The sequence below is a fragment of the Dermacentor andersoni genome, chromosome 4, assembly GCF_023375885.2.
Source record: "Dermacentor andersoni chromosome 4, qqDerAnde1_hic_scaffold, whole genome shotgun sequence".
Classification (NCBI taxonomy): Eukaryota; Metazoa; Arthropoda; class Arachnida; order Ixodida; family Ixodidae; genus Dermacentor; species Dermacentor andersoni.
In genome coordinates, this window is record NC_092817.1 from 110,960,141 (window position 1) to 110,984,786 (window position 24,646).

General features: G+C 50.3%; 1 protein-coding gene across 1 annotated transcript in view; it reads right to left on the minus strand.

Annotated features, from left to right (window-relative positions):
- The window catches only part of LOC126537466 (uncharacterized), a 119,474-nt gene that overhangs the window by 19,803 nt on the left and 75,025 nt on the right, over window positions 1–24,646 (minus strand). The window contains exons 7-13 of the mRNA XM_055074276.2: window positions 23,821–24,096; window positions 17,235–17,498; window positions 13,234–13,480; window positions 4,076–4,212; window positions 3,066–3,273; window positions 2,800–2,918; window positions 1,982–2,344 (exon numbers count right to left, since the gene is read on the minus strand). Coding sequence (XP_054930251.1) covers window positions 1,982–2,344; window positions 2,800–2,918; window positions 3,066–3,273; window positions 4,076–4,212; window positions 13,234–13,480; window positions 17,235–17,498; window positions 23,821–24,096 — 1,614 coding nt within the window. The remainder of the gene's footprint in view (window positions 1–1,981; window positions 2,345–2,799; window positions 2,919–3,065; window positions 3,274–4,075; window positions 4,213–13,233; window positions 13,481–17,234; window positions 17,499–23,820; window positions 24,097–24,646) is intronic.

A 24,646-nucleotide genomic window follows, 5' to 3' on the forward strand; every position in this document is an offset into this window, starting at 1 on the left:
CACTTCCATGTGCTACCTTTCGGAGAAAACCGAGCCAAATGGAAAGGTTCGATGCATCGCTAGCTACCGTAATGTCGCGTGCTGCAAAATTGACGAGCGGGTAAAATAGCAGCACGCGCCCTCCTTTCTCATCCGACTTAAGATGAGCAGAAAGAAAGAGAAGGTCGCAGTTTCATACGAAAGGCGAAGCACTGCAGATATTTAGCATATCCGATATTCGGGTAAACACAAGCGGATTGGGCATTTTACCAGATCAAATGACGCACAAACAGGAATGGCCTGCGTGGTGCAGCCACCTGGTGACACAGAGCGCAACCAGACAAACAACCAATACTGTAGTATTAATGCGCCACATGACATTATGGTAGCTAGCGATGCATCAAACCTTCGTCTTTGGTTCAGATTTGTCCGAAGGACGGACCGTGGGAGCGGGATATCTTGTTCGAAACATCGGTTGTGTGGTATTTTCCCTATGCAAATACATGGGGCATTGCCGGAATAAACAGCAGTTTGAATTACTATCCGTCAATTCAAATTAAGAGATTTCATATATGCCTGTGCCCACAAACATTTTCAAAATGCGATTGCCACAAGGACCAAATTTCTTGTCTCGCATGCTTTTCCTCGCACTCACAGCAAACGACGCACGAAACACGATCTTATCGCACTACCTAGGCTTCTTCCAGCATTTGTCGAGCGCTGATGGAGGAAAGATAAGACTTTTTCAGTGCAAGCCCAATGTCTGCTTGGTTTTGCGTGCTGTACCACATAGGTACAGCATCTTTAGGTCGAACTCCATTTTATTTGTATAAATTTCCGGCACACCGAGTTCGAATTAACGAGATTTTACTTCTACTATAGAATAGAGGACAGTAAAGACCTTAATTTGTAGATAATGCTTTCAGTGTATCAAGTAAGCTCATTCTTACCATGAGGCAAGACTAGGCAAGTAAGAAAAAGAGTGAAGTAGCAATGGGCGGCAGCATTGCCTTGAGATTCCCACACAAACAAGACAAATTTTAACAACACCTTCTTGGTGCTACAGTATTGCTTGTCAAGGGAGCAGAACTTGTTTGTGCTCAAAAGAGGGCAGGCTACAGCTGTCAACTTTCGATAACTTTCCTTGCATAAAACTGGTACAAAAGAGTGGAAATACAGTAAGATAACTTTACACGGGCACAGCACTTTAGTCAGAAAATATAAAAAAGATAAGTTTGTACTTCTTTCCTTTGTTAATAAGTTTCCTTTTTCTGAAAACATTTGAAGAATACTCTGCCACTATAGTCATTTAGTCCTGAGTCGAGTGACCACTACAGTCTTCTGAGTACCTCTGAAGCTAACACTGCACCTGCAATGCTTGAAGATCTTTTCACTGTTTATGGTAACACCAAAAACCTTTATGGCCATCGGCATTACTAGGATGATGAAAGCAACAAAGCACTCTACAACATACAAAGTCTTAATGTTGTGCAAGGTTCAATATAACTGACCCATGAAACTGACAAAGGTGAATAGTAACCATTGATATTTTTTTTTATAACAGCAGGTGTGTGACAATCAGGTAAGACAACTTTCATGTCAACAAAGTGTTAAGTTTGGCTGTTGGCGCATGTCTACCGTAATGTAGAGTAGCTCAATGGCATGTCACAACAGTGAGAAGGATGCAGTGTTAGGTTTCCGAATCGCATATACACCAGACAAGCTGTGCCCCGTCTTCGCATTATTTTTTTCATTCCTCTGCGAAGTTTTCACACTTGTGAAGTGCATGCAACAGTGCTGTGTATGACCACCAAAGCCACTTTGAACATGGCTGTGGCAACATGCCAAGTTTTGTCATGAGTCACGAAAATTACGAACTATTGCAATAATTACAGAAATTTTCTAAGGAATGTGTTTCAAAGTTTGTGTTCAAAGTTTGTATAAGTAGATGCTTGATTTTTTTTTTTAAAAGAAAGGCAGCTTGCTTACTGCTATGACTTACCAGTTTAGAGAGACCGAGGTCCAACTCATCAAGGTCAGCGTAGCTGTTGTTTGCCCGCTCACCCAACGATGCAAGTATTCGTTTCTGGTGTCCGAGTTTGCTAATTTCTAACACAGTGTTCAGCTCGAGTTCCCAAATCTGGCGGCAGCGGTCCAGAGAGCCCAGCCCATTGTCCCGAAACCGTTGTGCGTAGCAGCCAAGACCAATGGAATCTAGCCAGGCATCCAAGCCCGGATCCGATCCAGGTTCTAGTCGAGGAACTGGGGGAAGCTTCTGTGCCGCCGACTCAACCATAAGCCGCCGGTGTTCAGCGTTGGACACACCCATGTCTAGAAGGTCCTGGTCTTCCACAAGCCCACCTCCCTGAGGGACACAAAGAAAGTGATAACATTTTCCAGAATTTAAAAGGCCTTGAAGAAAACAAAACCCACTTGAGACATAGTAAAACTCTGTTAACAGACCTACTCAAAAGTGTAGTTATAGATTAGTTGTGTACAATTCGAATGTTGCTGCTAGTGATACCTCTTTACTTTCCCCTGGCCCAACTGTCTGGGCCCCATCCCCTTTACTTCAAGTATGCATAAATTGCCCTACCACGATCTAACAACTGAACCTGGGAACTTGAAGCAAGATGTACATTATTACAATTGTCAGAAATAACAGATGAAGGTTGTTTCTGTTAAGGAAAACGTGTTTCCATTTAAAGCCTACAGATTTATTTTTCTAGCAACATGCAGTAAGCATAAACAAAATTAGCCTGATCGATACTGGAACCACATTGAAAGTCATGCGCTGCTGCTAACCAAAAGATTTCTCACCAGAAACCGAACATCGTCATATCCGTTCACCAGAAGCAAGTTGGCATACTCTGGAAGGCCAAGATCTTGGAGCCAATGTTCAATGCTTTCGGGGCAAGACGATGCCGATCCATTCGGTTCTAAATGTAAGAAACAGAAAACAAGTTTATTGAATTTAATCACACAGGCATGATACTGCTACTGCTTGTGCAGGCACATTCAAAAGTATCTGGATCACATTTCCGAAAAGAAGGAAAAAATTTTGGTAAATCCTTATAAATACTTGCCCGATTTCTTTTTGTGCTGCCGTGTAAGTGTGCGAGCAAACTCCTCCTCCATATCTCTTGCAAAAATGGACTCCCTCGCAATGCCACTCCCAAATGATGCCATGATGTCTGCAATCTCTGCCCACTCAGCATTTTCATCAAAGGGGCTTGCAGGCTGCTCTGGTTGCCTCCGCGTCTCTTCCACAGCTTCACCGTCTTTCTGTGGTGTCTGAAACATGACAAAATATAAGATCGGAGCAGTTAGCACAAAATTGTACGTTTCAACATTGCAGCAGGCAAAATCAGGGATGGTGGAAGTTGATAATGGTATTGTTAATTTTTAGAACACAAGGTACATGCAAGTTCAGATTTGTTAACTGTGAGATATGACCCCCCAAAGCAACTGAAACATTACTGCTTCGTAGGCAAACAGGAGCACCAATGAATGCAAAAGCAACAATTGTGGGAACAATTTTACAAATAGGATCACTATTGAACACGTGAACATTCAAGCACATGTGGCAAAAGAAAAATCTGGTTTCAGTTATTGCAACATGATCATTCAGCACCTTAGAAACCTATAAACAACAAAACAGCACCACAAGGACAAGGGCAATAATGAACAGGGTAGAATGAAACAACTCTTACTTATTCCTACCTTTGTTGTTGTGTTTATTGCATAGTACTCCATTGTGCATTCAACCTCCAGTTACCATTAAGCTTAAGTGTACTTTAAGATGGTTTAGAAAGTCACTTCACAGAACATTTGTTACATGTGCAAGTCTGTCATGAGCAAAGCGGTGCCATGTTAAACTACCAAAATAAAACTATCGGTATTATTCCATCAATAGCATTAATGTGAAACTACTGAACCAGTTCGTTTGGAGTTGCATTAGCCCTCGCTTTGTCGGCAGCCCCTGCTAACAGCCGAGTGCTTTCAAGATGGCACTGCCATGAGCTGATCCTGAATTATTTATATACATCAAAGCTGTATGCCACACTACATGTGCTATGTGGCAAAGCCAACATACTGGAGTGGTGTCTATCGGAGGTCCACGCTTGCGCGGTGGCGGCGCCGGCTTGGGGCCTGGCCGAGGTCGCCCAGGCTCGGTCGCCGCCGGGGCTGTCGGCTGGGGCTCGTCCGTCTTGCTGGAACCCCGGCACAAGCCTGCACATACGAGCCATGAAAGCTTCACTCCTGCCTTAAGTGCACCCTTGTACACATGTTCTGTATGTGGAAAAGCACTACCTAGCGTGAACAACCTAAAGAGGCTACAGCCCTGGCCACTTGTACTGAGGTCTGAAGTTTTGGAGTAGGCAATACTAATACATAATAATGCAATCACTGGGGTGCTGCTCAATTCACACGGGAAGCATTCATGAAACTGTGATGTCAACATTAAAATAAGCAACATCGTGCTGTTGAAGCAGATTCCATGCTCATGTGGAAATAACGTTACTGGTCATCTAAACGACTAACTTTTTCTGGCTGCAAATAGAAACTTGCCGCAAGGTTCTGAAACAAGGAACATAAATGACTGATAAGTTTTGGCAAATTGCTTTTACTGCTGGCTGCCACATGCAATCAGCACTGCATTATGCGGGTTAGAAACTGGTCAGAACGTTGACTTGCTTATTAGGCAAATGGCGCAGCAGAGGTGTGCCTAATTCAGAACCGCGCGCACATTTGCCTCACACTGAGCGCACACGGAAAGAAACGACAGAAAAGGCGTAACGAGTTACCAGTCATGTCAGCCGGCGCTGGCATCTGCTGCGCTCGAACACAGTTCACAAGCACGGCGTGAGCCTACACCACGTGAATCCTCAATTACAAACGCGAAACAAGCACGCTTCGCAGGCCGCACCGCATATGCGTTCTTCACGATTTGGCCGCGCTGCTGCCCTTCGGGCGCCGGCGCGCTTGCCCGCCCAGCCTAATGCACCAAACAGGGCCGCATTTAGCCTCGCCGCGCTGTCCCCGGGGCACTGCACTGTTGCGACCATATTAGCACAAAGACAAACAACACCAGCGGGGAAGACGGAGGAGCGGCATCGCCCCTGCGGGCGCCGCAGCTCACGCGACGGGCGCAGCACGAAAACACAATCCCCGGTCGACCGTTGTCACCGCCTGCACCTCGTACGGGTCGCAGATCGGGCTGCAGCTCCGGAGCCGCGCAGGCACTCACGCATGCACGCGCACACACACACACAACACAATGCGCGCCCGGTGGGGAGAAGGTCAAGAGATGCTTCTCGCTGCGGGAACTTCGACCGAGAAAGAAGAACGCCCCCCTCTGTGAACTTGCGATCACGCGGGGCGGGGGCGACGGTCACTTGTTGCGGACACTAGCGGCTCCCGCTTAATGGCACCGGAGGCCAACGCTAATTACGGGGCTCGTTAGCCGGCCCGTGCAAGACACCCGAGGGCCCGTAATGAACCGGGACGACGGTTCGGCACCAGCGGGCTCCTCGACGATGCGGGCCGTTAGGCCTCCGGTCGGCCGAGAGCGTGGCCCGCGACCGTAGTAATCGAGGGCGGGGGGCGGTCACCACGCATCGGCGACGGGCGCTGTCTTCGTACCCCAGCGCTGGAACACCATGCCGACGTCGTCGAAGGTGAACAGGTACACGGGCGGCTCCTCCGTGGCGGCCGTTCGCTGTCCCAGACAGGCACCCCGCGCCGAAGAAATGGATACGCGGCCGCAACGAACTCCGCGGCGGCGAGCAATGGGCGCGTCGACGACGCGGAAAGCGGCTGCTGCGACGGTGACACGACGCTCCCCTCGGAAGCGGCGGAGAACTGCGGCAGCGGCGTCCAAGCGACAAGCAGCAGAGTCAGCTGCAGCCGTCGGTGACGCTGCTCCCGCGAGAAGCTTTCACACACACACACACAACACACGCACGATGCACGCCTGGCAGGACGGTTGCCAAGGTCGCCGTGACGGCCGCCGAAGGAGGCCGGTGTCGTCAGCAGCGGCCAAGCAGGCTGCTTTTCCTTCGCCCGTGTCCTCCTCGCTTCTTTAGCGGCCCAACTTCCCCCCCTTCCCCATGCCGGCGACCCTCCTCGCGGCAGCTGCTGCACCAGCCAGCAGCGACGGCGAAGAACGCACCGGAAGCGGCCCCCCCGTCCGCTGCCGTGGAAGCCGGCAGCAGCAGCAGCAGAACCCCATCGTCGCGAAGGGAACCCGCTGGCAGCGCGGGCGGCGGACCGACGTTGCATCGCGGAGAAGCTAGCTTTCTCGAAGAATGACAGTTCTCACTGCTCCCGCACCGTACACCAAACATGTAGCAGCACCCACAGGGTCATGTATACATAGATGTATATATGATTTGTACATGAGACATATGGTGAGTGCATTGTACATGAGTGTAAATACTATATACTCATGTATGCGAGCATACTTAATACATACATACATACATACATACATACATACATACATACATACATACATACATACATACATACATACATACATACATACATACATACCATCGTCCTTTTTCATGCGTGAAGAGCAAGGTAAACCGAAAATAACCCCAAAGAAAGCCTGGCTCTTCAAAATACGTAATGTTTGCGTGCGTACAAAATTGCATATTACGTGCACAATATAGTTTGGATAAAGCAACGACGCTGTCACTGCTTGCCGTGTAAACCAGACTCGCCCCGTCGTCATCTTCAGTTTCCTCCACAGCAAGTAACATCCAACATTAAGTTCGAAAATTCTAATGCGTGTTAGGTGGGCGGCCTCTTCCAGGGCAACGTCACGTTATACTTTTACAGCGAAGCTGTATATAACTACCCTCCGGCGCTGGTCGCTGTCTACACGTCGCGTCGACACGAATAGAGAGAGAGAGAGAAATAACGTTTATTTGCACCCGCAAGAGTCCCGAGGAGTCAAGAGTCTTCCTGTCCCTTCGGCTTGCAGCAGCCCTTTTCAGCTGGCTGTTGCTCCTTGGACCTCAGCGGTGACCAGGGCCAAATTTTCTTCTCCAGTTTCTCGCGAATGCTCTGTAGCTCTCAATCTAATGTAGGCATTGTGGAAAAAAATATACAGAAATTGGCCGCTATGACGACTCTATTATTACGCCGAGTTTCATTTACTTGTCATAATTAGTTCACAGTGAAGTTGTAAACGTTACAGAACTCCCGTCTGCCATGCGGCGGAATAATAATAATAATAATAATAATAATAATAATAATAATAATAATACCTATATATAAGTAGATGCGCCGATTGAGGTAAAGCACACGAAAGCTTCGCTGCTCGTCCTTCACAAGTGCTGACAAATTTTCTTTCTTTTTTATTTCGTTACAAAAGAAAAGTGCAAGGACGTTCACCGGTCTCAAAAACACAAACCAGTTCTGCTTTCAAACTAGCGCACCAGGCATCCAGTCGCGAATCGAGGAGGCTTAGTTGCATCAATTTACGCGAGCGACCCGCAAGATAAAAAGCCACGATCAACCGGCTTCACGAACTAAGCAGTTATAGCCTCTCTCTCTCTCTCTCTCTCTTTCCCTTCCACGCTACCCACATCATATGTTTTCTCGAAATGGGGACACGTGGCTAATCCGCGCCGCTCTGGCAGAAACGGGTGCAACGCAAACCGAAAAAGTGAAACGGCAGTGGCGCCGTGAAGCAGCTGCAGTGCAACTTTGTCGCCCCCCCCCCCCCCAAAAAAAAAAAAGCAAGACGCGATGCACTGCAGCGATCTGGCGCAAAGAAAAAAATAAACCGGGGACCGACCGGTTGCGCGCGCGCGCATTTCCACGCTCCCCAACACCACCCAACGTTACAAGAGCGCCACGCGCTCTCCAAAGTAACGTCGTCGGCCGCTTCACCTCCGGCGTTTGTTTTGGAGCCGCGCCTTCCCGACGAGAGCGTTCGCTTCCCCTCCCCCCCACTTTCACTCCACTCTACGTCGACCGCCATCTCCTGTTGCCTCTGGCGAAGCGCGTGTAGCGAGCAGGCCAGGACGTCGCAACAGGGCGCGTCCGTCCTATACGGTTTACGTAACGTGCGCTTCGGAAACCGCTGGGAAACGGCGAGCGCCGCCGAAACAATGGCGAGCTCGATCCCTTACCCTCTCGCCCCCTAGAGCTTCCAGCACGAATAATTCTGACGCTGGGGCCTAGGGCACAAAGAAGTTTCAAGTATATATATGCGCGGTTCAGTCGGCATGTGAATGACGTTGCACGCTTATGCTGGGTGTTTTTGAGGCATATTAGCGCGAACCTACTTATCGAGCTGAATTACTCGAACATGCGGACATTACTTAGGCCGGAAATCAAAATGCGGAACTGACTAATTAACGCAATTTCATTAATCATATTTTAAAACCTAATTACTTTAGCGCGCACATAGCGATACACGAAATGTAGCCGCGATTTCACGACGCACATCCACTTGGAACGAATTTTGAAACTAACACCACGCAGCTTTAAGTCGGTCAAGCCTCTTGCGAAAATGCACTGTCGTTCCACTTTTGTAACAAAACACCTTTTTTACGCATCGAAGCTAAAAAAAAAAAAAATTACATGAACACGTACGCATCTCGTAGCCAACTTTGGGAACAGTCATCTCGAAACCCCGTCCTTTGTTCCAAGCGGATGTGGCCTTCAAAGTCACCGGCTGCACGATTCGTAAGTCGCAATATGTGCCCGCGAAGTACATAGTCTAAAGGTTAAAGGAACTCTCTTGCCTTGGTTTGTTTAGAAAACTTTGAATTATCGGAAGAACGTCTTAAGCCATAAAAGCACTAAGGCAAGCCAAATCCATGTGTAGTATACTGTATGCCCCTCGTTCCCACGGAAGCTGAAGGATTCCAGCAAGCTACGTGAGCCTCCATTCGCATGAGCAGCGTGTCGCAACGGCCCGCCTCGCCAATAGCTTCACGTAACGCGCGTTTCGAAAGGCGCATGGGAAACGCGAGCGCCGCCGCCGAAACAATGGCGAGATCAATCGTGGCCCGTCTCGCCAAACGATCACTGCATAATGGCTGGGCCGAAATAAAACATGCCCGACACTACACAACGCGCAATCATTGCAAGATCGCCGCAAACATGCTCCACTGAGAGAAAAGCGTTTTCTATAACAATTGTCAAAGAAAACTCCTGCCTCCGCAATCATTTCAGCTACAGATCGCGTGAATGCTCGGTAGTACATGTATTTGCATTGTCTTCGTACTTTGCGGCATTATATTTATTACGCTTTGTCTTTCTAAATTTCCAAGAAACCCCGTTTTCTCTAAGCCCACGAGGACGGTAATCGTCTGCGCACATGCATGCATAATCGTCGCGAACCGTTGCAATTACAACCCCATATTTCTTCTTTCTTTAAAAAAAAACGATCAGTTTGCAAAAACGCAATGCCGCCTGGAGCCAGAAGGACTACGTTTAGACATTATATATCCCTGTACTATCCATAAAGTTCACAGGCAGGTTTGCTATATTCGTGACGTCGAATTCCGTCTTGCTGTCAAATTCTGCGATGCATGGCGGCATTTTGAGCCAACCTGAGTCAATAATCCCTCCGAGTGAATCAGAGCTGACGAGATGGCGGATTTGACAACGTGGCGGAATATGATAGTGCCCAGAACAGCACTTCACGCTGAGCCGCCATACTACATTAAAGCTTCAGCCGACGCTGTGAGCGCCAGTTCCCTCTATATTGTGCAAAACTCAATGGCGCGCACAGCCTATAATATATAGTTCACGTAGCGCGCGCGCTTCGAACATGACAGGATTACTCCATGGCTGCGAAGACACCTGGGAAACGCGAGATACCACAGAAACAATGGCAATATCAATCATAATTTGACCCAGTCGCTCATGCACCGATCGCTATGATAAAGAGTGGCTGCATGGGACGGACTGCATGCGAGTGAAGGGCACTACACAGGGCGTCTCGCGTAACTTGAGCCAAACATTAAAAACATGCAAATGCCACGTAGCTGACCGAACCAATTAAGGTAATGTTGTTTGCCGTCGCTTGGAGATACTCAGTTAAATTTTTGCATTCCGCCTAATTAGATAATTAGATTTAATTAGATAGTCAGCTTCTCAAATATTATAATTATATGAAAAGTGTCAATGAGAAAATTGTACAGCAACATCAAAAAACTCCCGATACAGCTTTACTGTTGCCCAATACGTGCTACATAAAAGCGTTTTTCCGAGCGTGAAAAAAAGCCCGCGGACACGCGCAATGTGCCTCGAGCGGCCAGTCGCGTGGCTGGCGAGGAAAAGTAAAACTGCGGGGGTTAACTGCGTAGAAAGAGCGCGTAAAAAAAGAAAAGAAAAAGAAGAGTTCTCGCCCCGGCAGGTCACGTAGGGAATGCCAATCACCATATATAGGAGAAAAATAAGCACGCGGCATCCCTCTGGTGAACACGCATGTTTCTCGCAGAGAACAGCTTAAAACCAGTGCGTCGCCTAAGTATAAGATTGTAGCGCCAGCTGCATGGTATGCACGCGTGTTCAAGCGACTAAAACACACGTGCAAGCACAACAGAACAAAACAGGACCCATGGCGGTTCTATTTGGTTGTATTCTGAAAATTGAACATGTTCAATTCAATATGAAAATTTAAAAAAGAAGGTGAATTAGATTACCGAAATTAATATCGGGCATCTCATTTTTATATGAAACCAAGACTTATTGCTAGTCGATTTGTATATATTATTCGCTTATTCACTATTCCTGGTTACTGAATATGTGTTTCCGTTCGAATACAAGGGAAAATAACGCTTATCGGAAGTCTGCAGGGATGAAGCAAGAAACAAGTGGTCCATTACGCAAACGTCTCTGCTGCAGAAACGTGCGGTTGCTGCGGAGTCAGCAGTCGCTGAGCGATCGCATGCAGTACAGCTAACTTTTGATCCACACTTCCCAGTCACGCAGTAAGGATGCCTCGAGTTTAGGCAGACTATGAGCTGGTTTACTCTATTTAGTCCAATAAACTTATTTGGATGATCGCACCACATGTTTCCACCCTCACAAAACGATCACCGCGTCATCTAGCGATGTGCTGTTCCCGAGCTTCATTACAGACATTATCACGGTGAGCACCAGATACGATAACCCTTCAGATTTATTATACCGGCGTTATACGTACTACCACTTTCGATCGCGATCGAGCCCGATCTGGATCGAAACTCTCGACTGCGATTGGCTCCCTCCCGCAGCTCGCGCAAAGGTGCCAATCGCGACCGAGAAAGTCTACCCGGATCGGGCACGATCGAGATCAAAGGTGCGCCGTGTGACACCCGTACTACTTACAAGCTGCGGAAATATCTTCCGTTCGAGCAACCCTATAATAACGACAATTTACATTCGATTCGCTATTTCGAGCATTCGCACAATCGGTTATTACAACCGCATCACTCATTATAGCATGGAAGATAAGTGAACTAGGTGAAAACGCGAGCAAAGCGAATGGGCTGCTGCAGGGCGGACGCACTCATGCCGCTTTAGTCGCAATCGAAGCAGAGATAAGGGAGCGGCGCTACGCCACAAAGGCCGCCGAACGAGTCGCAGGAATTAAATAACGCGTTACCGACAACTCGCATGCGAGGTATGCGTTACCGACCGGTACCACTTTGAGTCCTAACCATCGCGCGTGCGCGGTGCGTTGTCCATCGACCCGGCGCACCCTTCGGATACTCCACACCGAGTTCAGTGAACTCGAGCGTATCTGTCTACCGCGAACCGCGCGCAGAAAGACGACGCAGTTATCGCTACGCTTTCTTGCGTTGTGAAACGGCACTGACACGCGCTGCATGCTGCCCACACCGTGGGAGCGCGCATCGGCACAAGGTGACCTTGATAGCAGTCGCAGAAGAGATGCATCACCGGCGGGTGTTGTGGCTCTATGCCCGCAATCGAAGAATGTAATTAAAGCGGAGCGGACTATTGCCGGCTACAACCATACCTCCTGACAGCGGCAACGCGAATTTTTAGTGCAGCTTACAATGCCACTTGCACAGCCCTTGTCGAGTTCTGGTCTTCATGTGACGCGGACTTCCTATGGTGCTCACATTGACGCGTGACACTTCCTCTACAATTCATACGCATCTGAGGGGCGCTAGCGGGAGAGGAGGTGCGCTGGCGGGCGTGGTTACGAGTGAGGTCACCGAATTATTAGAAATGTTAAAGAGAAACGATATACGACGCCCTTAATTCGCACCTTGTCCTGCTGAGCGAAAACATCGCACGCTTGGAGTTGCCGCTCCCATACTGCGCAGTTGCCGCGTGTCATATCTCTGTCGAGAACGACTTTTATCTCGACCTACATGCGAAGGGTGGAGACTGTCCAGAAAAAGAAGACAGAAAAGATTGAGCTTCGGTTTCAGTATTTGTACGTATTGGAAAGGGACACCGGCAGTCGGAGTATTACACGAGATAGACAGAGAGAGCGAGGGAGAGAGAGAGAAAGAGAAATTAACTATATGAAGGTATTCTGCATAAGGAAACTGGTTGTCCTATTACGAAGATAGCACAAAACACGCATCTTATCGGATATGAGTCCTGGCAGTTTCCCTGTTCCATACATTAAAGATATGCAGATCCTATGAGTGTTCCTACGATACACCGTTTATCCAGCTTAACTTTTCGCTAACGCTTGGTAACGAGACATTAACTTTGCGGAAGAGGGAAGTGTAGCACAAAAGAAGTCGCGAGGACAGGAGAGGGCACACACAGAACACACGCAGCACTTACGTTCGATGTGCATTATGTGTACTTGCGTCCTTTGCTGCGCCAATTCGCTCTTTCCAAGATGAATTTAGCAACCGGCTTACATCGTCACCCGCACTGACATGAATACTGCGATACGAGCAAAGCAACTTGCCGCCACCAAGCGCGCGATACGTTGTCATACATTCCAAATATCACCGCTGGTCACTGCACACGCCAGGCTCGCAGAAACATGGCTTGCGGACACTCACAGTGCTACGACGACGACCACAGTACGCTCAATATCCGGGACAGGCCACCGATACTCAGGAGCCTATGCATGACCGGCCGGACTTGCGGTCGCGCATAAGCTCCCTAACGGATACCACCACCACACCCACCCAACACACTCACAACAACAACAAAAAAGAAAGAAAAAAAAAAGAAACGCAGCGCCACATTGCACAAGCTTCGCGAAACAGATGAAGCCACGTGCTCCCGCGGCAAGCTCACCGGCGAACGGGTTCTCCTCGACGATCTCCTCGACGATTCCCGACGCGGGTGGCTGCTGCGGCTGCGACGAGGAGCAGGAAGAGACGATGAGCGTGGCGGGCGTCGCCGGCGAGTCCCCTCCGTTCAGCTCGAGCAGCAACTCGTCCTCGTCGGTCAGGGTGTCGACGTCGCGCGAGCTGCGCCGACTACCGCTGCCGTCGCTGCCGCTGCCCAGCCGTCGGCGACGCTGCTGCTGCACCACGTACTCCTGCGGCGGCGACGCGAACGAGGAGGGCGGGCGTTGTTAACGCGCCGTCGCCGCTGACCAACTGCCGCCGCTACTAAAGCCACCGCGCAGCTCTCTTCTTTTCCGCAAGAGCAGACGCGAAGGCCGCAGCTAGCGCACACGCGAGCAGAGAGATGACGACGAGAGGGGGGGGGGGGGCGGCACGGCTTCGATACGCGCTCGGCAGGTGTGGACGAACGAACGACGGCGCGATATGCCTGCTGCACGTCGTCGGGCTGCGACGGGGCGCAACACAAAAGAGAAAGAAACGAAATGGCAGGAGCGAACCGATGCGAGAGCTGTCGGGTGGGTGCCCCGAGCGACGACGCCAGCGCCGGCAGGCTGCGGGGTTTATCGCGGCGTCAAGCGACCGTCGCCGCGCGTTCGTAGGCAGCAATAAAAGCGCCTCTTTTCCCTGGCTGCGGCTGCTGCCGACACCACTGCAAAGAACAGCGCGGCCATGAGAAAAAGAAAAGAAAAATAAAGAAAACGAAATAAGAATAATAAGCGCACGAGGCGGCGGCGGCGTCGCTCGGTTGCTAAGCTACGCGAAGCGTGTACTTATACGATGAGTACGTAAGTATGCGACACGGATCGGCGCGCGCGCGCTCGCGCTCGCACTCCGGCGGTAGCGGCGGGCGGGGCAGACAGACGGCACAGAAGCGTCAGCAGGAGCCTGCCTCGCCCCTCTATAAATGACGACTCCATACTACTATGACGAATGTGCCGCCAGCGCAGCTCCCACGGGCAATCGGTCGGAGAAGGGTTTGGGGGTTGGGGGAAGAGGGAAGGAGGGCATTGCGGTCGCGATAGGGGTCAGGACGGCCGTGTAGGGAAAGAGGGGGGGGGGGGGGGGGAACGTGCAAAAACCTGCGAACCGAGTCCATTTCCGCGATAAAACGGCAGGGGGACCGCACAACGCGTTTTAATCAACCGCGCGGGAGTAAGGACAGAGCGGGCAGGAAATGAACAGGACAGGGAGAGAGAGCGAGAAAGAAGCGACTGCTGTTGCTGTTATAGAAGGCGCGCGGGAGAGATATACGCGCTGCGTGTGGCACCGGGCCAACGCCGCCGCGAGGGACCCCATCAAGGATCGCGAGCAAAGACGGGCGGTGTTTAAACGGCAGACGACGACGACGACACCACACTCCGGCGCGCCGAGTTGACACATATGCGCGGCGCCCCTCGTCCCGGTGGGACACGGGGGCGGTTGTGTGCTACAGCGGCCGTTGGGGGACGCATCGTTTAATCGAGACGAAAGCCCGCCGTCACCGCAAACTGCGCGCGTGCTTGCTCTTAACCAAAGACGAGGGAGACGCACACACGCACGCACGCAGTGCAAACGGCTCGGACCCCAGAGAGAGAGGCACCCCTAGGGGAGGGCGAGGCGTGGATCGATTGGTGGAGGGCAGAGACGGACACGATGCAGCCGTCGCGACGTCGCGAGACGGCGCGACTCACTCGGGGGGAAAACCAGCGGCCCGGCCGACGACGTGTACGGTTACCGACGCCCGGTCGGGGAAATGTTCCCGTCGTCGCCGCCGCCCCTGCTGCTGCTGCTGCTGCCGATCTACAGCGAGCGAAAATGTGACCGCCGTGTCGTTGCCACATGCTTTCCCTGCGCGCATTTTTCTTTTTTTCTCCTGCGTTGCCTAATTATTGAACGCATGTCCGAGCCTTGTTTTTGTTTATCACTCACTTTCCGTTTTTCATTATCTCCATCACACGCATCAGAAGCACCCATACTAGGAAACAGAAAGAACAAAATACTCTTGAGTACCAGGCCGATTTGAAGCCCTGCGAAACGGTCAACGCGCGAAGCGCTTCCGACGCATCCCTTGGTGCCTGCCCCCAGAGGAGGCGAAAGTGCGAGCCAGAGGTGCGCAAGAACTCGTGGTGGTGGGTAACTTCGAGCTGTAGGTGGCAAGAATCCAAGTTCTAACGTCTAGGACTTCGAGGAATATGCTATAGAGCAATAACTGCAGCATACGACGTGCTTACGTTTGACGAAGAGTGCATATCTTGCAGAGAAAGTGGGTACATGTACGAAAGCGAGGCTGAGGTGCACACAGAAAAAACAAAGTGAATAATGCTATACTGGTATTCAAAAGAACCACATGCTCCGTACGTTCTCACGCGGAATGGAACTATAAGTAATCAAGCGAGATTTGCAAGGCTGTCATCTAACGACGTCAGGTTACAATGGTTGATTTTCCTTTTTTCCTTTTTCATTTTGCTAACAGCAACGTAAGTACGCGAATAAGCAAATGAAACAGAGCTAGCACGAGTCGAAACGACGGTTGCGCACTGGACGAACCTGTTTCTCGACTACGTCCACATTCGACGCCACTCGCAGTTGCCCCCCCACTTCTGACAGGAGTTGGCGAAGCAATGCGAGGGCCGCGCGGGCTTGCTTCGAAAGGAGGGGGGCTGTGGAACCGAATTTCGTCAACACACGAGCGCGCACCCGACGTCGTCGTCCCGGTAACAAAGCAGCTAGCGAATCGCGCCCCTCCGTATACCACATACGAGGCGACCCGTACGGCTGCAACACGCTCCCTGCGTGGTACAGGCGCTTCGACACCATTACCGCGTTCGGCGTCGATGCATGCGAGTGTGCGTGTACGCGCCGAACGAGTCCTTTGCGTCGCAGCGTGAGCTGCAGTCCCGTGCGCGGCGTCGTGTAGCGATCCACCGCGCCGGACGCACGACGAGTCACGCGCGGCCGATCCATACCCGGAAATGACCCGACTACGTAGCTCGCAAAACAAACCGCGCCACCGGCTGCACAGGCGAAAACGAGCGGCGACACGGGAACACGCGCGAGCGACAGGACGGAGGATTCGAACGTTTCCGGAAACCGAACGCGCGCACTGCGCCTACGCGGTCGGCCGCAAAAGTTTACGGACCGCGGGATCGGCTTTTCTTTTGTCTCCTATACCTCGTTTCTCGAGCTGTTCCCACGCTTTCTATAAGGCGGACCAACCATACATCCTCAACGTCGCATCACTTTGCAACTGAGGCGCGCAATACGAGCATTTTTGGATGGCCCCCTCGTCGGAATGCGGCAGCGGAGTCGAACCCGCGTTCTCGACGACACAACCGATATAAGGTACATTCCGTGAGAATTTGTTCCTTGCAAGTACGACGACAGGAGCGAATGACAACTTACGCCGCTAATGCAGCCCATGAATGACGTAACCCGAAGAACATGAAGCGAGAGGCATATCGGGTTTGTGATACAAGATTTCCAGCAGTGTGTGCAAGGGCAAAAAGGAGGGGGGTATAGAGCTAAAGCGAAGAGAAGGGGGGCACTTACGCGCTGGAGCACACTTGTCGACAGAAGTATAAGAACCGCAGGCTTGCAAAGGAAAAAAAAAGAGAGAGAGAGAGAGAGAAAAATCTGAATTTATTCGTAGTTAAAACGTAAAAACTGAACTCGACGAGCGCATTGGAACCTCAGCAATGTCAAGATTGGACTGCAGTCGTCAATTTCAAGTTACATTTATAAATGCAGAAGCTGCCTTTACGAAGGAATTTCTGGTCCGTATACTTTCGCTCAAGGGAATGCGTATATATACATGCATTCATGGGACGTGCCTGGCGCACGACAGCCTGGCGCTAAATACGCCTATAGCAGCAGTTATGCGGGGTAAAATGTCGAAGCGGGAAGCATGCAGGGCGCGCCGCTGCTCCCTTATCGGCGCCCTCTCGAGCGTAATCTACACGCACGCACCCTGCTGAGGGGCCTCATCTTGCTGTGGATGCCGGACTCGGCGGTGCCCGGCGAGGGCGGCGGGAACTCGGGCGTGGGCGGCTGGTCGTAGTGGCTCGGGCTCAGCGGGATCTGCACCGTGGCCCGCTTGGAGCCCGCCGAGGAGGAGTGCAGCGCCAGGCTGGCGGGCCGCTCGTCCGACGACGTCGGGGCCCCCGTGTTGTCGCTCGCCGAGCGGGCGTGCTGCGGCGCCCGCCCGCCGGACTGCAGGCACTCGCTGGCCGCCTGCGGTTCACGCGCGTTCGAGCTCTACACGTACGCTCGGGACCACGTGCGATCGCTACACATATTCACGTACAAGTGCGATCCGCTGTTAAAGGGAACACGTGGTGGGTAAACATCACGTAAGAATTTTTTCGCTGTGTAAGTGTCCAGTCGCCCGGCTTTGCAGCGGATGACTTGTGATGGGTGGCGCTGGTGCCTTTCAATGTCCCTGTGCAGTGCATCGACATAATTTAAACCGGCACTTGCGGTTTGGAGCGAATTGATAGCCGCCTGCTGGGATGTTCCATTTAACAGTGGGCCGCACTGTACAGTCGTGTGCAATATGAGGGAGTGCTCGGCGAATTCGTCTCCCGATAAATGTCACACTCGTGACACCGGGATTGCAACATTATGCGCTAAATGTAGGTTTCTTACTGAACAGTTGGCCTTAGTGTTACTGCTTATGTGTTCGGCTTAGATGTTGATCCGCTCTGGCGGCTTCTTGAACGCAAATCACGGTGTTCCACTGTTCTCGAAGGTACTCGATGCAGCAGACTTATTCCGCATTTCGTCGAATCAAAGCACCGTTTCGCCCTCTTCTCTTTTGGTAACCATTCAACTAGGAAGATAAAGCGGGATAAAACGTGCTCAGATTCGAAGAAAATAAATAATTGAACATAAAGATACCTTCGTAAGAAATGTTTTCGCATTTCAAATCGAAAATTCAGAGGCCGAAGGTGATCTAGAACTTAATACAAATGGCCAGCTATGGGTAAACCATTGCCCGCCTCCATATTCATTCCTATGCATCCATTCAGATCTTCAACCTGACAGTGTGTGGCACTGTAGAGACTATAGACCATGTGCTCGTGGTGTGCCCTGAATATGCGCGCGAAAGACTGACAATGGCAGATACCTTGAGACATTTACACAATAGACCACTGTCGGAGGACCTCTTGCTAGGCGCATGGCCACAGAGTTGGCAGACGATAGAGACAATGCGTGCTCTTTCACGTTTCTTAGGCGACACGGGCCTGGACTCACGCTAATTGTGATACCAGTTATGCAATGTGTCCTTCACCTCGTTCCTCCCATTATCATCCCCCATTGTGACCCTCTTTCTTCCCTTCTTCCCCTTCCCTTACGTATAGAGTAGCAGGCCAGATGCTCCATTTTCCGGCCGACCTCTCTACATTTTCCAGTCATTAAACTACTAATTCTTCTTCTTCTTCTTCTTCAACCTGACAATAAGTCAAGCTGGTACTGCTTATCGGTATCCCGAAAGAAAGTTTCCTCTATTATACTGAACCTGCTTGCGATGCCATGACACACTCTTTGCAGAAGGCGTCACGAATACATCGACTCAGACACGTCACGGCCGTCTCTTAATTACAAAGATGGCGCTCACCTTCCCAAATTATTATTTTTCTTCCCGGTCTAACCTACCCTGAATATACGGGTCCGGGGGCCATTCAATCGACGGCGTGCTTAGATAGTAGATAATACGGCCGTTTAATAAAACGAAACCTTTCACACCATGTCGGGCGGCGCTATCACGCCAACGCCAAACAGCCGAATGATTCACGTGCATGGAGCAGTCTGGATGAGCTGTACTTTATGTTTCGGAAGTCAGACTTGTTTTCCATAGCGCTACCTTTACCCGAAGCCAAATGTCCCGTAGAGTCGGCCACAAAGGCTCACGGGAAGTGGCAGCGGAGAAAGAAACTTAAGCCTGCCGACACATCAGCTCGAATTCAAACTATCAGTCCTTGTAGCTTCTACGACCTACACAGCGATCCATTAAATCAGAAGTGGCACGCCTTAACAAAGTAGACATTCACATTGTATGCATTCATATGTGCCGTGCAACTCGCGCCCGTAAACTTCTGTGGCCGCGCGGCTGTGCCATGCGCGTCTGGCATTGAATAAAACGCAGGCGCCAATCGCGTGAGGCGAATAAATGCCTTTGTCCCGTTCTTAAGACACCATGTCGACGCGAGGCCGGTCCCCTGATCAAAATAATAGACACGCGGTGATTGACAACCGCTAAGATGACCATAGATGACAAAGTAAGGCATCGACGTAAAACACAGATTTAGAATCGTACGATTACGTCTGCCAGCACACTAGCATGGATTTTTCTGATGCCTCGGCGGATTATGTTAGTCAGCCAACGAAACCGCACGTTACCAGAAACAATTTGACAATACCTGGGATTCATAACTGAACGGCGACGCACGCTGCATTTCTCTGCGTTCTCACGCTTAAAACGAGTTCGATTTTGTTTGGCGACTCATTTCTCGTAAATACGCGTATGCTGTATACGACCGCAAAGACGACGCAGCGAAGTCGAGAAGTGAATAAGCACTATAACCTCTACGTGCAAAATAAAAGACGTACACAGTATAGCCACCAAAGCAGCCCAGGTAACGCGAGGCCGAGCCACTACAGCGAGTGAAAAAAAAAGAGCGCTCAGGAACACTCGAACGAAAGCCTCAAGTTCCACCAAGTGCGATTGCTAGTCTGACGGCAACGACGACAATATACATGGTGACAAAGACAAAGAAGGTACTACGACGACGTCACGGATAAAAATGAACAACTGCGCAGATACAGACGTGACCGCTCCTATACAACAGCTCATCGAATCGAGAGGAGCAGAGGCGCATGCACTTGAGTGGCCGGGTACCACTCCCCCCCCCCCCCCCTCCCCCCTAGCGCTGTAAGAGCGTCTGGGAGAACGACATCGCGTCACCACTCACCTTCTATCTTTATCCGTCTATATATACTAAGCTTTCCGTCTCCTTGCCATACACCGCATATATGTCCTCTTAAAAAACGCACGCACCTTTCCGAAGCCATCACGCGCTGCGTGAAGGCGATGCACCCGCCATCAGCAACGCTTCAAGGCACGCGCAAAGTGCTCCCCGGCCGATGATCGACTGCACCGCCGTGGGCTCTTCTCCGCGGCATGTGTGTATAGTATACACGTGTGTGTATGTGTACATGCCCGGAGAAGAGCGCGGCGGCATTCCGTCCGGCGATGTGCCGTCCGAGTCAACGATTTCGCCGGGGAAGCTTATCCACGGTTATGGCCTTCGGCGCTCAATCGTACGTTATGTTCTTCCTTTCTCTTTGGAGTCGGAACGTAAAACGAACGTCAAAAAAGAACGCCAGACGCGGCGCTTATTGGGAGACACAACAGGGGTCGATATATAACACAAGCCTCGCTTCTCCGCGCGCTTTAAAAGTAGAGAAACTAAAGGCGAAGGAGAGCGCGGACTTAAAATTTGAGGCGTCTGTGGCGCCCATTCGGCGTGATTATAGTGCCGCACGCACCTATATACAGTGTCGGCGGCTCAAAAATGAACAGAGGGAGAGCGCGTAGACGGCAATCCTACACTGCACCCCCCCCCCCCCCACTCCCCCACCGTCCCCCATCTTTCTTGCTCGACGTTTTCCCACAATTTCTGTTGCGCTTTTCGCGCAACGACCAAAATACACGGCTTTGAGGCGCGATCGGCGCGCTAGCTCTGACGCTTTGGAGAAGCAATGTGCGCTCAAACGTGCAGCGCCATAAACCCGTCATCAGACGGAGAACTGTCGAAGAAAGAAAGGAAGAAAGAAAGAAAGAAAGAAAAGGAAAGCATGTTAAAGGAGATGAATTTGACAGCCTATATATACGCAGGGGTGGGATTAGAAAATTCCCGAAACATAAGGAAAAAAAAAACAAAACAAGGCACTGCTAACGATCGACTGCGCTGCGCCGCGATCACGACAGCCTCGTCACGTATACACAGACGTCATAAATCGCTCGCTGAGGTCATCGTTTTCCAATCGCAATTATTAACGAGCTCGAGTAGAAGACCAGAAAATAATCGATGTAATAGCAGTGAATCAAGACAAACGTACGTGAGGAACCGCCGCATTAGCTCCCTACTTTCAACCTCACATCCTCGTTATAACGTACGCAAAGCAATAACGAAATGCACCCGATAACAGTGGTATTTTAATAAGCGGCAGTAGCAACACAAACAAACCAAGGAGAGCCCTGTTATAGAAAAAAATAACAATTATGGCAGATCGTACGACCGTGCTATAATCAACGTTAAGCGGAGCTTTGTCGAAGCGTTTCAATTAAATGCATGAAAAGAACCACGTGACACAGGCAATGTGATTTTATACCCAAGTGTGCACAAGAGACTGTTGACGTTTTCTCCCATCGCAAAAAGTTTCGCGTGATTTGGCTTCGCGGTAAAGCGCATGTAACTGCTCATGCCCTACATAGGGTTTTGCAGCTTTGCTTATATTTAGCGAATGTGTGCTTGCCCGGCAAGACGCGGATACCCCAATCGTGCGATCTGCGTCGCCGCCGATCGCACAGCCTCCGGGACCAGCCCAGCCTTGAATACACCATCTCCGGGACCGGTTGTGTACTATTATACACTGCCTCTGGGATCGGCCCACTCTGTAAGTCTAGAAACCGACCGAGCAGGAAGGCAAGGAAAACTTGAAGGTGTGTATCTGCTGCAGTGAGGGTATTTAGGTGTGTTTGTTCCGTTACGTATACATACCGTGATTCCATAGAGAACAGAGGAGATCAGCGGTACATTTGTACATGGCTACATTAAGCCGGTAAGTTATATATGAGCTGTCCTTAGGTTAAATGCCGATCGAAAAAAGAACAACCACAAATACTGCCAAAAAGAAAACGAAAGAAAAAAAAATAATGCTATCGCTTTAAGACCCTTTATAATTGTGAATCCAACAGAAAACGATCTACAACCGAACGCCTTTACAACGAAGTGCTTGGGACCTCCGCAATCATCCGCTAGAAAGGTCGACCAGTTCGTTGTAAAGGTCGCGCACTGCACTGCTCACAATATAGAACAGGGACAGAATTATTCCTTAGCTATACAGGTCGTTTCATTGTAAAATCGTTCGTTGTAGAGACGATTCAATGTGTGACCATCGCTTCCGTCGTGGGAAAAAGCAGCGGAAGGAAAGTGTGCACCGAAAGTTTCAGGTGATTCAAGAGACAAAAAATAAATACGCCGGTGTACTAAGCGTAATCTTTGCTTGAAGCGTGCCTTAAGCTCCGTCTGTATCGCTAATATATATATATATATATATCAATAAACGGTGAATTGCCAGCACACAAACGCAGAGATGATACCTGACCTCCAAGTTTTGTCGCACCTTCGCAAGCCCCCAAAGCCAATCACACTGCCATTCCCTAGCAAAATGAGACCGATTCGCAGACACGTCGATAGCCACATGAGTCACACAATGGAGACATACGAACGCTCGTGCATACACAATGACTCGGCGGCGGCCCTTCTCTGATATCAAGCGTTACACTTGCCTGAGTTATCTCGAGAGTGCATGGCACTGGACTCGATGCGATCTTGCTTTCTTACATTATTCTGTATCGTCCGTACGAAGCATCGTCCGCTCGGACATGAAGTACGCAGAAAGGATATGCGGCATACATTATCTTTAAGTCTTACCTGCGAAGAATCGAGTTTGTTAGTGCGAGAGAAGCGGACAGTATTGCTTTAAAAAAAGGCAGGAAAGACTACGAAACGCCGTTGAAAAGAGAGAAATAATAAAATACGCAATGGCGATTTAGCGGTTAATGCGAGAGACAAGCTCTTTGCGACGGTGAAAAAGACGTGCAACGTAACGCTTTAAAGAGCGTTACGTCGCACCTCTTTGAGGTTCCGAATCCACGATTTAAAACGCGTTCACCACATTACAAAGTGTTGTTGATTGAGCACTCGATACACGTCCTGCCTCTTCGAGGAGCGAAGCGCATGCAACTGACGGTGCACGTCCGGAGCAGACCAACATCAGTTGCACTATATATATATATAGTGCAATAGAGTACGGGCGAAGGTAACTGAATTGTGCTAGAGCGAGAAAGAAAGAACGAGAGAGAGAAAAAGGAGAGGAAGAGCAGGTAGGTTATCCAGGTTGTACAAGGTTTGCTACTCTACACTGGGGGAGGGGCGAAGCAGTACGCATAAAGGAAAACAAGGAAACGAGAAAGGCAAGGGACACACACGAGAGTAAAGAAGTGACCGGGCTATATATATATATATATATATATATATATATATATATATATATATTGTGACGCAGCAGTTATCACGGCGTTTATTCCGCGTCAAAAGATTAGGCGAACCGACCGCGCCCACAGCACGGAGCACACACGAGAGCCAGCCCCACAAGCGATGATGAAGAAGAACCCCATATGAACCCCATATGATGATGATCATGTACAGATGACAAAGAATAGCTTATAAATTCCCACAATATATATATAGACAGCAGCACGCACCTGGTCGTAGAGGCTGCTGAGCTCGCAGAGCCTGGACGAGGCGTCGCTGTGATTGTCGAGGTGAGGCTGCTGTTGCTGCTGCTGTGACTGTGACTGCTGCTGTTGCTGCTGCTGCGATGAGGCATTAGGCCGCATGTCCACGTACTCGGCCGAGGAGCGCGAGTCGCCGGACGAGAGTCGCCGCCGCCTCTGCGGACCCCCGGAGGTGGCCAGGCACAGCTGCTCGTACACGCCCGGGGAGCAGGCCACCGAGCGACGAGGGGGTTTGGCGGGGGGCTGCGAGGAGCGTCCGTGTTCGTGCGTGTCTAAGCCACACGGGCGTGCGTGCGTCGGTGTGTGCTACATACATGAACCCGCGATTCCTTGAAAATGTTCCTAAAAAGTTACTACTCCAGCGTAACTGATCCACTCTACTCTAGCATAACTACTACTCTAACTCTAGCGCTATAGTGTCTACGGGAGCTGCGAGAAAGTATGGCGGATCAGACAGCATGGAAATGATGGGTACAGTATACATGTACAAGCCTAGATATTGTGTGTTTAGCTGCTTCAGACAGCTTTGTAACTTCGCAAACTGATAATTTTCAAGTAGGCTTTGCGTTATTGTACGCAACGACAATTCGCCTGTGAGTGCTCGGAAAATTTCAAACGTAAGGAAGCTGTATGGCGCTTGCGACGCCACGTGGCTTGCCACAGGGGGACACGTCGAGAATAGGCATTCGCCTATGCAGCGATAGTCCACCTCATACGGTCCTCCATGGGCTACGTATATACAGTGTCTCTGCTAGCTTGTGCTACAGAGCACAAGCTATGCAGCTTTCATAGT